The 18,411-nt window shown below is 41.3% G+C and overlaps 1 protein-coding gene across 1 annotated transcript in view; it reads right to left on the bottom strand.

Moving 5' to 3' along the window:
• Positions 1-18,411, bottom strand: part of LOC126354836 (probable ATP-dependent RNA helicase DDX60) — a 268,338-nt gene that overhangs the window by 32,712 nt on the left and 217,215 nt on the right. Inside the window, exon 6 of the mRNA XM_050004837.1 lies at positions 6,536-6,692. Within this exon, the coding sequence (XP_049860794.1) occupies positions 6,536-6,692 (157 nt within the window). The remainder of the gene's footprint in view (positions 1-6,535; positions 6,693-18,411) is intronic.

Raw genomic sequence — 18,411 nt, forward strand, 5'->3', positions numbered from 1 at the left:
GCCCGCATGTGGTTGGGAAGGGGGATGGGTTGGGTTGTTCGCGGAAGGAGACCAGACAGCGAGGTCATCGGTCTCATCGGATTAAGGAAGGACAAGGAAGAAAGCAAGGGGAAACTACAGCCGTAATTTTTCCCGATGGCATGCAGCTTTACTGTGTGGTTAAATGATGATGGTGTCCTCTTGGGTAAAATAGTCCCCCATTCGGATCTCCGGGCGGGGACTACTCAAGAGGACGTCGTTATCAGGAGAAAGAAAACTGGCGTTCTACGGATCGGAGTGTGGAATGTCAGACCCCTTCATCGGGCAGGTAGTAAGAAAATTTAAAAAGGGAAATCCATAAGTTAAAGTTAGATATAGTGGGAATTAGTGAAGTTTCGTGGCAGGAGGAACAACACTTTTGGTCAGGTGAATACAGGGTTATAAATACAAAATCAAATAGGGGTAATGCAGGATTAGGTTTAATAATGAATAAAAAATACGAGTGTGGGTAAGCTACTACAAACAGCATAGTGAACACATTATTGTGGCCAAGATAGATACGAAGCCCACGCCTATAACAGTACTACAAGTTTATATGCCAACTACCTCTACAGAAGATGAAGAAATTGGTGAAATGTATGATGAGATAAAAGAAATTATTCAGATAGAGGAAGGAGATGAAAATTTAATAGTCGTGGGTGACTGGAATTCGAGTGTAGGAAAACGGAGAGAAGGAAACATAGTAGGTGAATATGGATTGGGGGTAAGAAATGAAAGAGGAAGCCGTCTGGTAGAATTTTGCACAGAGCATAAATTAATCATAGCTAACACTTGGTTCAAGAATCATAAAAGAAGGTTGTATACATGGAAGAATCCTGGAGATACTGAAAGATATCAGATAGATTATGTAATGGTAAGCCAGAGACTTAGGAACCGGGTTTTAAATTGTAGGACATTTACAGGGGCAGATGTGGACTCTGACGACAATCTATTGGTTATAAACTGTAGATTAAAATTGAAGAAACTGCAAAAAGGTGGGAATTTAAGGAGGTGGGACCTGGACAAACTGACTAAACCAGAGGTAGTACAGAGTTTCAGGGAGAGCATAAGAGAACAATTGACAGCAGTGGGGGAAAGAAGTACAGTAGAAGAAGAATGGGTAGCTCTGAGGGATGAAGTAGTGAAGGCAGCAGATGATCAAGAAGGTAAAAAGATGAGGGCTAGTAGAAATCCGTGAGTAACAGAAGAAATATTGAATTTAATTGATGATAGGAGGCAACATAAAAATGCAGTAAATGAAGCAGGCAAAAAGGAATACAAACGTCTCAAAAATGAGATCGACAGGAAGTGCAAAATGGCTAAGCAGGGATGGCTAGAGGACAAATGTAAGGATGTAGAGGCTTGCCTCACTAGGGGTAAGATAGATACTGCCTACAGGACAATTAAAGAGACCTTTGGAGAAAAGACAACCACTTGTATGAATATCAAGAGTTCAGATGGAAACCCAGTCCTAACCAAAGAAGGGAAACCAGAAAGGTGGAAGGAGTATATAGAGGGTCTATAGAAGGGCGATGTACTTGAGGACAATATTAAGGAAATGGAAGAGAAGGTACATGAAGATGAGATGGGAGATACGATACTGCGTGAAGAGTTTGACAGAGCAATGAATGACCTGAGCCGAAACAAGGCCCCGGGAGTAGACAACATTCCATTAGAGCTACTGATGGCCTTGGGAAAGCCAGTCCTGACAAAACTCTACCATCTGGTGAGCAAGATGTATGAGACAGGCGAAGTACCCTCAGACTTCAAGAAGAATATAATAATTCCAATCCCAAAGAAAGCAGGTGTTTACAGATGTGAAAATTATCGATCTATCAGTTTAATAAGTCACAGCTGCAAAATACTAATGCAAATTCTTTATAGACGAATGGAAAAACTGGTAGAAGCCGACCATGGGGAAGATCAGTTTGGATTCCATAGAAATATTGGTACACGTGAGGCAATAGTGACCTTACGACTTATCTTAGAAGAAAGACTAAGGAAAGGCAAACCTACGTTTCTAGCATTTGTAGACTTAGAGAAAGCTTTTGACAATGTTGACTGGAATACTCTCTTTCAAATTCTAAAGGCGGCAGGGGTAAAATACAGGGAGCGAAAGGCTATTTACAATTTGTACAGAAACCAGATGGCAGTTATAAGAGTCGAGGGGCATGAAAGGGAAGCAGCAGTGGTTGGGAAGGGAGTGAGACAGGGTTGTAGCCTCTCCCCAATGTTATTCAATCTGTATATTGAGCAAGCAGTAAAGGAAACAAAAGAAAAATTCGGAGCAGGTATTAAAATACATGGAGAAGAAATAAAAACTTTGAGGTTCACCGATGACATTGTAATTCTGTCAGAGACAGCAAAGGACTTTGAAGAGCAGTTGAACGGAATGGATAGTGTCTTGAAAGGAGGATATAAGATGAACATCAACAACAGCAAAACGAGGATAATGGAATGTAGTCGAATTAAGTCAGGTGATGTTGAGGGTATTAGATTAGGAAATGAGACACTTAAAGTAGTAAAGGAATTTAGCTATTTGGGGAGCAAAATAACTGATGATGGTCAAAGTAGAGAAGATATAAAATGTAGACTGGCAACGGCAAGGAAAGCATTTCTGAAGAAGAGAAATTTGTTAACATTGAGTATTGATTTAAGTGTCAGGAAGTCATTTTTGAAAGTATTTGTATGGAGTGTAGCCATGTATGGAAGTGAAACATGGACGATAAATAGTTTAGACAAGAAGAGAATCGAAGCTTTTGAAATGTGGTGCTACAGAAGAATGCTGAAGAGTAGATGGGTACATCACATAACTAATGACGAGGTATTAAATAAAATTGGGGAAAAGAGGAATTTGTGGCACAACTTGACTAGATGAAGGGATCGGTTGGTAGGACATGTTCTGAGGCATCAAGGGATCACCAATTTAGTACTGGAGGGCAGCATGGAGGGTAAAAATCGTAGAGGGAGACCAAGAGATGAATACACTAAGCGGATTCAGAAGGATGTAGGTTGCAGTAGGTACCGGGAGATGAAGAAACTTGCACTGGATAGGGTAGCATGTAGAGCTGCATCAAACCAGTCTCAGGACTGAAGACCACAACAAACAAACAACAAAGGAAGAAAGTCGGCTGTGCTCTTGCAAAGGAACCATCCTGGCATTTCCTGGAGCGATTCAGGGAAACCACGGTAAACCTAATCAGGATGGCCAAATGTGGGTTTGAACCGTCGTCCTCCTGAATGTGAGTCCAGTGCACTAGCCACTCCACCACCTAGGTCTAAGTGGTTGGGGATGGCAGTGACGGTTCTGGATTGGGGGGGAGGGAGTGGGGATGGCAGCACCTGCTCTGGATGGTGGAATGAATGGTGTGGATAGAAGACAGGAGGCAGTGGGAAACTGGTTAGTGGAGGTTTACGTGAGGGGGACTGCGAAAGCACAGGCTATGATGCAGATACAATCCTGTTCTGTACAGTTCAGAGAAGCTAGTGCTGGAAGGGAGTATCAAAATGGCTTGTAAGGTGAAGCACCTGTTGAAGACATTTGCATTTTGGTCTATAGTGTATTCAGCAACCGGGTGGTCAAGTCTGCAGTTTGTCACAGTTTGGCAGAGGCTATTCACGTTAAGTAGACAGTTGGTTAATTGTCATGCCCATATAAAATCCTGCACATTATTTGCAGTGTGGATGATATGCAACATGGCTGCTTTCACAAGTGACCTCGCCTTTTGTGATAAAGGAAATATCTATGAATGAACTGTGGTAGGATGGGTGTATGAGACAATTCTTGCACCTGGCTCAACCACCAGGGAATAATCCAAGGGGAAAATGACTGGAATAGTGACAGACAAGGATATTCTATAGATACATGGATGGCAGGACCCAACTTTGGGTGATGTGGGTAGGATATTCCTCATCTCAGGGTGCAACGAGAGGTGGTCAAGCCGCTGGCATTTCACGGCCAAGGTGATAATGGGTGAGTAGAGTGCTGGTTGGTGGCTGATTAACAGGCTTATAGGAGCCAGAGGAGATGGCATGAGAGATCTGTTTATGGCTGAACTGGATGGGATACCGTCTGTTAACAAAAGCTCTGGTAAAGATATCAATATATTTCGACAACTCGTGCTTCCTAGTGCAGCTATGGCATCCACAGGTGATGAAGCTGTAATGAAAAGACTTTTTGAAATGGAACCGATGATTGCTGTCAAAGTGGAGGTACTATTGGTAACTGGTCTGCTTGATATGAACAGACTATTTATGCAGTCATCTGAGGTGGAGATTGATGTCTAGAAAGGTGGCTCATTGAGCCAAGAGGACCATCCGATGAAGTGGATTTGGGAGTAAATGTTGAGTTATGGAGGAAAGCACAAAGGTTGTCCTTGTCATGACACCACAGCATGAAAATGTCATCAATGAATGCGAACCAGACAAGGTGATTTAGGTATTGACTGGAAATGACAGATTCTTCTATATGGCCTATATATAAGCTGGCATAGGATGATGCGATGCAAGTAGCCATGGAAGTACCATGGATTTGTTTATAGATTAGTCATTTGAAAGTGAAATAATTATGGGTCAGGGTTTTGAAAGAGGTGGTAGGTTTGGTATCAGGCAAGCAATGGAGATGTTGATGTATAAGGCCACCAAATATAGTGACCAACAAGACTTCTGGTGTAATGGGACAGGAACTGTGGAAAGGCAGTGGAGGAAGTGAGTGGTGTCTTGAATGTAGGATGGGAGGTTAATTATAAGAGTTTGGAGGTGTTTATCAACAAAAGCAGAGATTTGTACTGTGGGTGCACTGTACCCCGCCACAACAGGATGACCAGAAAGAAGACCTATGGAGCTGAGTTTGTGGAATAGGTAAAAGGTACGAGTGCAGGGGGAGGTTGCTGATTCAGAAATGACCTAAGGTGTTGAGGAGCTGCTGGAGGTCCTGCTAAACTTTGGGGACGGGATCATGGTTGTAAGTTTTGCTTCCAGAGGTATCAGAAAATTGTCAGAGACCATCAGTCCCCTAGTCACCATGGTTCATGACCTGTGTGGTTGAGCCTTCATGTGCAGGAAGGATTATAAGGTCTGGTTTGGTTTGCAGGTTATGGATAGCTGTTGGTTCCATAAGAATGATGATGGATTCACTGGGGACGGATTTAGGAAAGGAAGGTGAGACCGGGTTAGAAGTGAAGGATCTCTGAAAGGTTACCAAAGGAGGACTGGGTGGAAGGGAAGAAGGATCATGATTGGAGGGAGGTTGGAACTGTTTTAAACAAGGTTCTGTGTGGCTTTTGGTTGGCTGTTGTTGGTGGAGTGCGTGGCAAAGAAATGATTCTATGTAAAGAACAAGTAAAGGAAAGTCGTTTACAAGTCCGACATGGGTGAACTTAGTTTTAGGATTAACATGAGGCCTTTAGAAAGTGCTGAGATTTCTGTGGGTCAGAGTTTTGGCAGAAAGGTTGACAATGGTGACAGGATTTTTTTATGAGCAAAAGGCATTTATCGGGAACATCACATTTGTTAATTGTTCCAAACACATATGACATTTCCTATCATGTCTATTGTTACTCATACTACAGTTTGCACACACTTATCATAATGCATTTTGGTGTTAACTATTGCACTTGGTGCAAACTCATATTACCGGGAAAATAATAAACTCATCAAAGTTCCCTGTATATAAATGTAGATAATAAACTTCACTTGTGAAACAGCACCTCTACTGTTTCAAACATGACTGGTGTTACTCACTTCAAACCTGGCTAAAAGCCTCTACCAGTATCAGCCACTGTTCACATTGAGCTCATAACTGCAACTGCTCTGGTGGTACCAAAACTTGCTACCTCCTATCTGTGGGTAGGAAGTGCTCACAAGAATGTTGATCTATGCAACTAGGATAATGGTATATTTTGATAGGTACATATCATCCTATCACTATCACTGCCCTTACACAATGTAATGTATTTTACCACTTAACATAGTGATGTAGGATGGATGTTAGATTGTCTGGTATCACAGTTTTAATACTATCATTAAGATGTTATAAATCACTAAGATACCTGATGAAGACCTGAAGGAAGAAATTGGTTGTGAATAAAATAGAATTTAGTAGTAGCTCTTCTTGACTGACACGATGTTTTAAAAATTATAATGTATGTTTTTTAATTTGTGGATTCAAACTATGTCTTGCACAGGGTTTAATACCTAAAATAAATTATGCTGAATAATGCAATAATATAAACTGTCAGATATAACAAATGCAAACAGGCCTCCATCATAGTTTTTTTTTTTCAATCAAGCAAAATACATTTTCAGTAATGGGATGCTACAGTAGCTTTTAACAACAAAAATAAAGGTATAAGTGCACATCAATTATCTTTCAAGACAGATTTTATACCTCGACAACTGAAGCGGCCAAATCAATTCAGTACATGATGTCCAACATTAGTAGTTTCGTTGATAACATGAGTGATGTCATGCTTTCTCAAAGCATAAGATATATTAAAAGATTTTACATCAAACCTACCTTTTACTTCCTCCATGCATGATGATTCTGGTTCAATACGTAACTCTGAAATTGGGAGAACTGTATCCTCTCCCATAGTTCTCGAACAGTCTTCCGCGACACACCGAAAGTAGTGGTCAAATAAGAATTTAACTTCATTGTTATACTGCTCGATTACCTGAAACACATTGTTACTTACAAAAGAAAGTTCCTGCAAACTATAAATAAAGTAAGAAATATAAAGTACATCAGAAGATATCTGATAATGGACAGAAGTTTTATTTCAGGCAAATAACTAAGATTGTGAAGCCAGAAACATAATGAAGTAGAACATTTGTACAATTACATGTTTGTTCCTATCACAACTGCATACTGAAATAAGGACAGGAGCACACACAAATGAATGAGATTTTAAATTTCTGTAATCTCTACCCTACATCGCATTCCTTTCTTTTCAAGTAGATATCCATTTCAAATACTGCAGCTAATATACTTAAGTAAACGTTACTGTCACCATCCGTGAAATACTCAATCACATATCTAAAACACAGTTTCAAACTTACTAGCCAACATAATCAGCTGCCCCTCAACATATGACAATTATGGAATTCAATGGACCTGGTGCATGTTTCTAGAATGCCATTTGAATATACCAACACAAGTTCTGAGATGCCAGTAATCTTCATTACAAATAGATAGATAATATTACTAGATAATGCCCATAAATTTTACTTGCAGATGATTCATTTATATTAATTTAAGACCAGAAGTCAGAAAACAATCCTGTCTGCATCATCTGTACAATAAACCATCTAGAAACATGGTTTCAGCTCAACTGGGTAACATCTACAGCTACATCCACATCTACGTGATTACTCTGCTACTCACAATTAAGTGCCTGGCAGAGGGTTCAATGAGCACCTTCAAGCTCTCTCTCTACCGTTCCACTCTTGAACAGCGCGCAGGAAGAACGAGCACTTAAAATTTTCTGTGTGAGCCCTGATTTCTCTTATTTTATCATGATGATCATTTCTCCCTATGTAGGTGGGTGCCAAACAATGTTTTCGCAATCGGAGGAGAAAACTGATGATTGAAATTTCATGGGAAGATCCCGTTGCAGCAAAAAATGCCTTTGTTTTAATGATTGCCACTCCAATTCACGTATCATGTCTGTGACACTATCTCCCCTATTTCGCAATAATACAAAATGAGCCACCCTCCTTTGAACTTTTTCAGTATCATCCGTCATGGCGGACAAGTGTAGTGTAAGCAGTCTTTTTCGTCGATCTGTTGCACCTTCTAAGTGTTCTGTCAATCAATCATGGTCTTTGGTTTGCTCTACCCACAACATTACCTATGTGATTGTTCCAACTAATGTTATTTGTAATTGTAATTCCTAAGTATTCAGTTCAATTTACAGCCTTCAGATTTGTGTGACTTATCACGTAATCGAAATTTAGCAGATTTCTTTTAGTAATCATGTGAATAGCTTCACACTTTTCTTTATTAAGGGTCAATTGCCACTTTTTGCACCACACAGATATCGTATCTAAATCATTTTGCAATTCATTTTGGTTATCTGATGACTGTACAAGACATCATCTGCAAATAATCTAAGAGGGCTACTCAGATTGTCTCCTATGTTGTTAACATAGATCAGGAACAATAGAGGGCCTGTAACACTTCCTTGGGGAATGCCAGATATTACTTCTGTTCTACTTGACGCCTTTCCGTCTATTACTATGAACTTTCCGACAGGAACTCATGAATCCAGTCGCACAACTGAGACGACATTCTATAGGCACACAGTTTGGTTAGAAGACGCTTGTGAGGAACGGTGCCAAAAGCCTTCTGAAAAACTAAGAACATGAATTCAATTTGACATCCCCTGTCAATAGCACTCTTACTTCATGGGTATAAAGAGCTAGTTGTGTTCCGCAATAATGTCATTTTCTGAATTCGTGCTGACTATGTGGCAGTAAATAGTTTTCCTTGTGGTACTTCATAATGTTAGAATACAGTTTATGTTCCAAAACCCTACTGCAAATCGACGTTAGAGATATGGGCTTGTAATTCAGTGGATTAATCCTATTTCCCTGTTTGGGTATTGGTGTGACTTGAGCAACTTTCCAGTCTTTAGGTACAGTACTTTCTCTGAGCGAGCGGTAGTATATAATTGCTAAAAATGAAGCTACTGCATCAGTATACTCTGAAAGGAACCTGACTGGTATACAATATGGACCAGAAGCCTTGCCTTTATTAAGTGATTCAAGCTGCTTTGCTACACTAAGGATATCTACTTCTATGTTTCTCATCTTCACAATTGTTCTTGATTGGAAATCGGGAATATTTACTTCATCTTCTTTGGTGAAGGAGTTTTGAAAAACCGTATTTAATAACTCTGCTTTGGTGGCACTGTCATCAGTGACTTCTCCGATGTTACTGCGCAGTGAAGGTATTGATTGTGTCTTGCCACTGGTGTGCTTTATATATGACCAGACTCTCTTTGGGTTTTCTGCTAGATTCTGAGACAGAGTTTCGTTGTGGAAATTATTAAAAGCATCTCGCATTGAAGCACATGCTACATTTTTAACTTCTGCAAAACTTTGCCAATCTTCGGGATTTTGCATTCTTTTAAATTTGGCATGCTTTTTCATTGCTTCTGCAACAGCTATCTGACCCGTTTTGTGTACCATGGGGGATCAGTACCTTCACTTATTAGTTTATGTGGTATATATCTCGCAATTGACATCAATACTATCTCTTTGAAATCATTCCACATATTTTCTATGCTTACGTGATCACATCGGAAGGAGAAGAGACTTTCTCTTAAAAAGGCGTTAAGAGCATTTTTATAAGCTTTTTTAAATAGATGCACTTTGTGTTTCTTTTTGCTGGATGTGGGAGTTAGGGTGTTCAGCCTAGCAGCAACTGCCTTTTGGTCGCTAATCCCTGTATTCGTCATGATACTCCCTATTTGTCCAGGATTATTTGTTATTAAGAGGCCAAGTATGCATTCGCAACCATTTATGCTTCGAGTAGGCTCAGAACTAATTGTTCAAAATAATTTTCTGAGAAAGCATTCAGTACAATTGTAGATGACGTTTTATGCCTGCTGCCGGCTTTAAATGTATGATTTTTCCAGCATATTGAGGGTAGATTGCAGTCACCACTGACTATAATTGTATGAGTGGGGTACCTATTCGAAATACGACTCAAGTTTTCTTTGAACTGTTCAGCAACTCTATCTTCTGAGTCAGGGGGTCAGTAAAATGATCTGATTAACAGTTTTGTCCAATTGTCGAGTATAACCTGTACCCATACTATTTCGCAGGAACTATCTAATTCAATTTCACTACAAGGCAAATTAGTTCTGACAGCAATAAATATTCCACCACCAACTGCATTTAATCTATCCTCCCTGAAAACTGTTAGATTGTTTGAAAAAATTTCAGATGAAGGTATTTCCGGCTTAAGCCAGGTTTTGTACCTATAACTTTTTGAGCTTCAATGCTTTGTATTAGGGCTTGGAGCTCTGGTTCTATCCCAACACAACTATGACATTTTACAACTACAATACCAATTATTTCTACAACTATCTTACTGCATTTTACCTGCCCCCTTTTAGATGGACCGCTGTTCTGTGGTTTCCTGAGACCCTTTAACCCTAGACATCCCAGAAAACTAAATGATACAGTTCAGATCAAAACAGCCAAAATCCCTCAGTCAAATTCCTGGAATGAAATCTAGATATATTGTAATAAACAAGTTGAGTATCTAGAAAGCAAATTATGTAGCTTTGCATTTGAAATGCAAATATTAGGTACTGCCATTTACATGGACACCAAGAATTTATTTATTTATTTATGTAAACATTTTTTAAGCTCATTCAACATACTGCATATACTGAAACTGCCGAAAAGAAAGACCACAAACAGGTGTCTTGCACATCCAAGGGAATCATGTTGCTTGTTATTTAAAACCTGCAATTATTAACAGTTCCCTCTATATAGGTCTACGATATCATTGCCTTTTTTGCATAGGAATTTACAATCATTTAAGGAAAAATGTTCTGAACATAGATGTATTACAAAGAAGATAACTTAAAGCTCCCTGCTCATTGTTTAAATTTACATGCTTGCTCATTGTTTAAACTTACAAGCATGGTGCCTCTGCATATCAAAACTAAAAGGAAGGAACACTCTGAGTATGAAGCTACATTCATTAAAAAAAGCTCCATGATACTCTAGGTCAGAGATCATACTACTCAACTGCAGAGTTCAATGAAGGATGAATTAATTATCTGAGCAGAATATAGCTTTCAGTAGGCTTGTTGTGTAAATGTAACTGTGAAAACTTACATTAACATGAAAATATTGCTGAACCATGGACCTTGCCACTGGTGGGGAGGCTTACGTGCCTCAGTGATACAGATAGCCGTACCGTAGGTGCAACCACAATGGAGGGGTATCTGTTGAGAGGCCAGACAAACATGTGGTTCCTGAAGAGGGGGAGCAGCCTTTTCAGTAGTTGCAGGGGCAACAGTCTGGATGATTGACTGATCTGGCCTTGTAACACTAACCAAAATGACCTTGCTGTGCTGGTACTGCAAATGGCTGAAAGCAAGGGGAAACTACAGCCGTAAATTTTCCCGAGGGCATGCAGCTTTACTGTATGGTTAAAATGTGGTGCTACAGAAGAATGCTGAAGATTAGATGGGTAGATCACATAACTAATGAGGAAGTATTGAATAGGACTGGGGAGAAGAGAAGCTTGTCGCACAACCTGACTAGAAGAAGGGATCGGTTGGTAGGACATGTTCTGAGGCATCAAGGGATCACCAATTTAGTATTGGAGGGCAGTGTGGAGGGTAAAAATCGTAGAGGGAGACCAAGAGATGAATACACTAAGCAGATTCAGAAGGATGAAGGTTGCTGTAGTTACTGGGAGATGAAGAAGCTTGCACAGGATAGAGTAGCATGGAGAGCTGCATCAAATCAGTCTCAGGACTGAAGACCACTACAACAACAACATTGCTGTCTCTCATTAATTATAGTTTTATATGCATTTAGTTGTATTGCCCATTTTTTGATATATATCCTGTACTCTTAACTCGCTGATCAGAAACTGTATGTTACGTGATGAATAAATCTCAATTCTTTACTCCCAACATTTCATTTGAAGAATCAGATACTCTATAATAATTTTTACATGAAAAAGGAAGTAATTCTATTGTGTAATCAGGAAATAAACAAACACAAAAACAGAAAAATTTAATTTCCTATGGGAAATCATAACACAAACTGTTTGGATGAAGAAGCCCTTCAGGAATGACTAAACAAACTTAAGAAGGCCTACAAAAAATTATTTACAGGTTATATATTATAGTCCTGGGACCTATGTGTCACTGTGTTTATTGCCACTCTTCTTTCAGTTCTTTATATATCACAGCATGAATTTGAGAAATTTGATCATATGCAGAGAAATAAAAGTTAAATAAGTGCCCATTGTGCATTGCCAACTTTAGGAAGAGGTCAACATACACCGTTTATTGAATGACTTAGTGTACAGTCATTACAATTAATGTGAATTGTGACAACGTGGTATGTCTTTATCACTTGATATGTACATTGGCAGTGTTGGACATTGCAATCTATTACCTGATGCACAGCAGCTACAAGATGGCGGCCACGTCATATAGTCAGTCATTTTTATGTATTGTAAAAATTTTTAAAAAATGAACCACTAACTATTGTAATTAAATTATATAACCTAATCTAAAGAAAGAGAAAGCATTTATCCATCTGCTGAATGAAACAGTTCATTGTATTTTGTATTTATACATAAAGGAAAGATAAATCAATTCAGGTTCAAGACCAGTGAGTTAAATATGTTGCAATCAAGTGCTCTACTCTGAAAATATTATTTACTTTACCAAATTGAAGTTGATCTATTGGTATTTCAGAAAAAAGGAGAATGAAATAAGTGTTGAGTGCCCAATTTGAAATCTCAGAATAGTGTGATTCAAAGAAAATGTATAAGTAGTTGACAATAGAAATGAGCTACATTTGTTGATTAAAAAAAAATGAAATACTTAATTGGAATTTTTTTACAAATGTCATATTTTCTACAATATGACAATATTATGAAAAGGATATACTTCTACTTGCCATGTAGAGGAGGATATGAGTAGCAGATAGGAAAAACAAAAGGACTGTTACACATTTGAGCTGCTGGTTAGTCGGTTGGTTTAAAAGATGGGGGAATGGAGCAAACAGTTAGGTCATCGGTCCCTTGTTCTGAATAAGACAATGCCACAAGTGTGAGAATAAAACAAGCAAGACTGAAAACACAAAATTGAGAGAAAGGAAAAACCACAAGAATGACAAAGGGCAACAAACACTTCAATGGAAAAAAGGGTAGAAGAAAACTACAGAAATGCAAAAAAACAGATAGAAGAGATTAAAATGACAAAACAGATTACCATGGATAGCTGACCATGAGAATAAAAGGAGAAGCCAGCCTCTCTGAAACACATTAAAACCTCCACCCTAAAAGCACTAGGGTGGAGGACACAGAGGGACAAAGGACATGCGCTAAAACTTAGATCAAATGATTAACCCAACCCTCACGAATAAAATGTAAAACTAAATTAGCCAATGAGGCGTTGCCAGATAAAATCAGCGGCAATGAGTCTGGTAACTAAAGATTTCATTGCAGGACAGTCGAAGTGGGACAGTGCACCAGAATATGGGCCACTGTCAACCAGGCAGTGCATCAACACTGTGGTGGGTCTTCACGGTACAGGAGGTAGCCATGCATCACCTAAGCATGGCCAATGCGGAGCCAGCAGAGAACCACAGAGTCCCTGTGGGAGGCCCGCATGGAGGACTGCCACACATTCGTAGTCTCCTTAATGGCACGCAGTTCATTGTGTGTACTGAGACTTTGCCATTCTGTCTCCCAAAACTGAAAAACCTGGCAATGTAAAGACAAATGCAGGTCAGTTATTGGAATGCCAATCTCCTTAAGCAGTTTCCGTGTAGCCTTATTGGCCAGCCTGTGAACAAGTTCATTGCCTGGGATTCCGATGTGTCCTGGGGTCCACAAGAACACCACTGAACCACCGGACCGTTCCAGTGCACAGATGGACTCCTGGATGGTTGCTACCAAAGGATGACGAGGGTAGCACTGGTTGATAGCTTGTAGGCTGCTCAAGGAGTCAGTACACAGGAGAAATGACTCACCTGGGCATGAGCAGATGTGCTCAAGAGCACAAAATATAGCCACCAGCTCTGCAGTGAAAACACTGCAGCCGTCAGGCAAGGATTCCCTTCAATATGTCCTCCATGGACATATGCGAAGCCGGCATGACCATCAGCCATCCAGCCGTCAGTCTAAATCACTTCATGGCCTCAGTACACGTCAAGAATCGAGATGAAGTGACATTGAAGAGCTGCAGGGTGAACTGAGTCCTTTGGGAAATGTGAAAGCTCCAGGTGAAGCTGCAGCCGAGATGTACACCATGGAGGTGTACGTGATTAGACCTCGAGTATAGGTGGAATAGCAAGGACTCCAGTTCAGACATAAGGGACTGGACATGAATTGCAATTGTAACCCCTGACCTAGGCCGCCAATGAGAGAGATTAACCGCCATCTGTGGGAAAAGGAGACGGTAATTTGGATGTGCAGGAGAACTACGAACATGTGCAATGTAACTGGAAAGCAGTTACGCATGCCTGACCTGCAATGGAGTAACTCCAGCCTCCGCAAGGACGCTGGTCATCGGACTCATCCTAAAAGCTCCCATCGCTAGTTGAACGCCACAGTGGTCCACTGGGTCGAGTAAACACAATGCTGAGAGCGCCACCGAACCATAAACCAGACTCCCATAGTCAAGGTGGGATTGAACAAGGGCTCCGTATAGCTGCAGCAGTGTAGAGCGATCTGCACCCCAGCTGGTGTTGCTCAGGCATTGGGGACATTTGAGATGCTGCCAGCACTTCCGCTTAAGCTGACGAAGGTGAGGAAGCCAAGTCAATTGGGCATCAAAACCCATTCCTAAAAACTGATATATCTCCACTACAGTGAGGGGATCGTCAGAAAGGTAAAGTTCTGGTTCTGGATGAATGGTACGATGCTCTCAGAAGTGCATGACATCTACTATGTCTACATACATACTGTGCAATCCACCATACGGTGCGTGGTGAGGGGTACCTCGTACCACAACTAGCATCTTCTCTCCCTGTTCCACTCCCAAACAGAATGGGGGAAAAATGACAGCCTATATGCCTCTGTAAGAGCCCTAATCTCTCTTATCTTATATTTGTAGTCTTTCGGCGAAATGTAAGTTGGCGGCATTAAAATTGTACTGCAGTCAGCCTCAAATGCTGGTCTCTAAATTTCCTCAGTAGCGATTCACGAAAAGAATGCCTCCTTTCCTCTAGAGACTCACACCCGAATTCCTGAAGCATTTCCGTAACACTCGCGTGATGATCAAACCTACCAGTAACAAATCTAGCAGCCCACCTCTGAATTGCTTCTATGTCCTCGCTCAATCCAACCTGATAGGGATCCCAAACGCTCGAGCTGTACTCAAGAATAGGTCGTATTGGTGTTTTATAATTGGTCTCCTTTACAGACGAACCACATCTTCCCGAATTCTACCAATGAACCGAAGACGACTATCCGCCTTCCCCACAAGTGCCATTACATGCTTGTCCCGTTTCATACCGCTTTCAATGTTATGCCCAAATATTTAATCATATGAATATAATAGAGGAAAACATTCCACATGGGAAAAATATCTCTAAAAACAAGATGATGTAACTTACCAAACGAAAGCGTTGGTATGCTGATAGACAGACAAACAAACATAAACATACACACAAAATTCGAGATTTCACAACCTCAGGTTGCTTCATCAGGAAAGAGGGAAGGAGAGGGAGAGATGAAAGGATGTGGGTTTTAAGGGAGAGGGTAAGGAGTCATTCCAATCCCGGGAATGGAAAAACTTACCTTAGGGGGAGAAAAGGGCAGGTATACACTCGCGCACACACACACACACACACACATATCCACCCGCACATATACAGACACAAGCAGACATTGTAAAGGCCTATCCTGTGGTGAACATGGGTTGGTAAACAACAATGTGCACAAAGGTTAGGTGGTTGTGTTGCCGCCAAAACACGTTAAAGGATGGAGAAATTTGTGAAAATTTCGAAAAAACTGTGTGTAAATGCATTAAAAGGAGTGGTTTTGTGGTGCAGATTATGAAAATGAGGCTAACAATTCTCTGCCGAAGAAATAATGATGTTAAAACCTGTGGGAAGCGGCTAAAAATGATCAGCGATGTGGGAAAAATGGAAATGGAAATAAAGCGAAAGTTGAAACTTCCTGGCAGATTAAAACTGTGTGCCGGACCGAGATTCGAACTCGGACCTTTGTCTTCTGCAGGCAAGTGCTCTACCAAATGAGCTACCCAAGCACGACTCACGCCCCATCCTCACAGCTTTACTTCTGCCAGTACCTTGTCTCCTACCTTCCAAACTTTACAAGAGCTCTCCTGCAAAACACATGACTTTGCAGCTAAAAACTGAAAGCCGTGGGCTAGGGTCCATGACTGTGCCTTGTGGATGGCTCCCTGTAGGCACCGCTCAACAACACCAGTACTAGTGGAGCAGTACAAAATGCAGAAGTCGTCTGCATACAGAGAGGGTGAGATGGACAGCCGTAAAGCTGCTACTAGACTGTTAATGGTAACTAAAAATAGAGATACACACAATACAGAGTCCTGTGGGACCAATTCCTCTGGATATGGGGGGGGGGGGGGGGGAACTATGGGAGGCACCAACTTGGACATGGAAAATATGAAGCGACAGGAAATTCTGGATAAAAATCAGAATGGGCACCAGATACCCCACTGATATAATGTGCCAAGCATATGATGTTGCCAGGTCATGTTATACACTTTTTGTAAATAAAAAAAAGAGGGCAAAAAGGTGTTGGCATCTGGCAGATTCGAGGGACACAAGATTATCAGTAGTAGAGAGACCTATGCAGAAGCCACCATGGCACAGAGGCAGTATGCTACGTGACTCCAGGACGCAACCCAACCACCGACACACCATACGTTCCAGCAGCCTACAATGAACATTGGTGAGGCTGTTGGGCCAATAGCTATCCACATCAAGCGTGTTTTTGCTGGGTTTGAGCACTGGTATGATGGTGCTCTCCTGTCATTGCAATTGAAAGATGCCATCGCACCAGATTTGGTTGAAGATCGTGAGGAGATGTCGCTTGATGAGAGATGAATAATCATGTGACTGTGGATCTGATTGGGCCCAGGAGCTGTGTTGGGGCAATGTGCAAGGGCACTGAGGAGCTCCCACTCTGTAAATGGGGTGTTATCGGGTTCACTGTGGCATGTAGTAAACAAGAAGACTTACACTTCCATCCGCCGTTTGAGAGTGCGAAAGGCTGGGGGGTAATTCTTCGACACAGAGGCGCGAGCATAATGCTCAGCACAGTGCTCGGCAATCGAATTTGTGTCGGTAGATAACACACCATTTATGTTAACACCAGGAACACCTGCTGGGGTCTGATGCCCAAAAACTCATTTGATCTTTGCCCACACTTGGGAAGATGACTTATGGCACCCAATGGTAGACACGTACCTCTCCCAACACTCCTGTTTCGGCCTTTTGATAAGCTGGCGTATGGGGACACAGAACCATTTAAAGGCTATGAGGTGCTCCAGGGAAGGGTTCCACTGTAGGGCTCGTCAACACTTCTTAATTGCCTCAACGTCTTCTGGCAACCACCACGGGACTGTCTTTTGCTGGGGGCACCCTACAGAATGAGGGATTGCGTTTGCCACCACAGTAATGATCACTGTAGTTACCTGCTCAACCACCATATTGATGTTACTGTGTGAGGGAGATTCAACGGTGACAGCAGAGGTGAAAGTTTCCCAGTCCGCCTTGTTTAAAGCTGATCTGGGTAGGCGGCCATATGCATGACACCAGGGCACTGACAAGAAGATGGGGAAGTGGTCACTAGCATACAGGTCATCATGTGCTCTCCAGTGGATAGATGGGAGAAGGTCAGGTCTGCGAACCAAGAGATCAATGGCCAAACTTGTGGCATGTGCTACACTGAAATGTGTGGTGGCCCCAGTATTTAAGAGGCAGAGGTCAAGTTGTGACACTAAATTTTCGACATCTCTGCCTTGCCCAGTAAGAACTGTGCCACCCTACAAGGAGTTATGAGCATTAAAATCTCCCAAAAGCAGGAAAGGTTCAGGGAGTTGATAAATCAGTGCATCTGATGCGTTCAGGGATACTGCACCATCTGGAGGAAGATATATGTTGCAGACAGTTATTTCCTGCGTCGTCCAAATTCTGACAGCCAGAGGGGTTTGAAGGGGCCCAGGTTCACTGCATACTGAGTTCAGGACATAGACACAAACTCCACCTGACACTATTATAGTCACTACAGTTCCTGTAATATCCCTTAACTGCGGAGGGTAGAAAGAAGGTGTAAAATGTAAGAGTTGCCATAGCTCAGCCAAGTGGTGGAAAAAGCTCCGCAATTCCACTGGAGGATGATGTTATCGTGAGGCTTGGTAGGCGTGAAGTGCGCCAAGAGGCAGGATATGCCTCAGGGTCACCTGCTGCCTCTGACTCAGTATTTTTAGCCATTCCTATGGTGGATGCTTTCTTAGCAATCATATACAACCGCTTGCTTGACGAAAGGTTTGTTACTAAAGACTGGAAAAGTAGCATGGGTCACACCAATATTCAAGAAAGGAAATAGGAGTAACTCATTAAATTACTCACTGTACTCGAACATTATGAATCACTTTGAAGAAAATGACTTATTGATACATAACC

This window comes from Schistocerca gregaria, chromosome 1, assembly GCF_023897955.1.
Source record: "Schistocerca gregaria isolate iqSchGreg1 chromosome 1, iqSchGreg1.2, whole genome shotgun sequence".
Taxonomy (NCBI): Eukaryota; Metazoa; Arthropoda; class Insecta; order Orthoptera; family Acrididae; genus Schistocerca; species Schistocerca gregaria.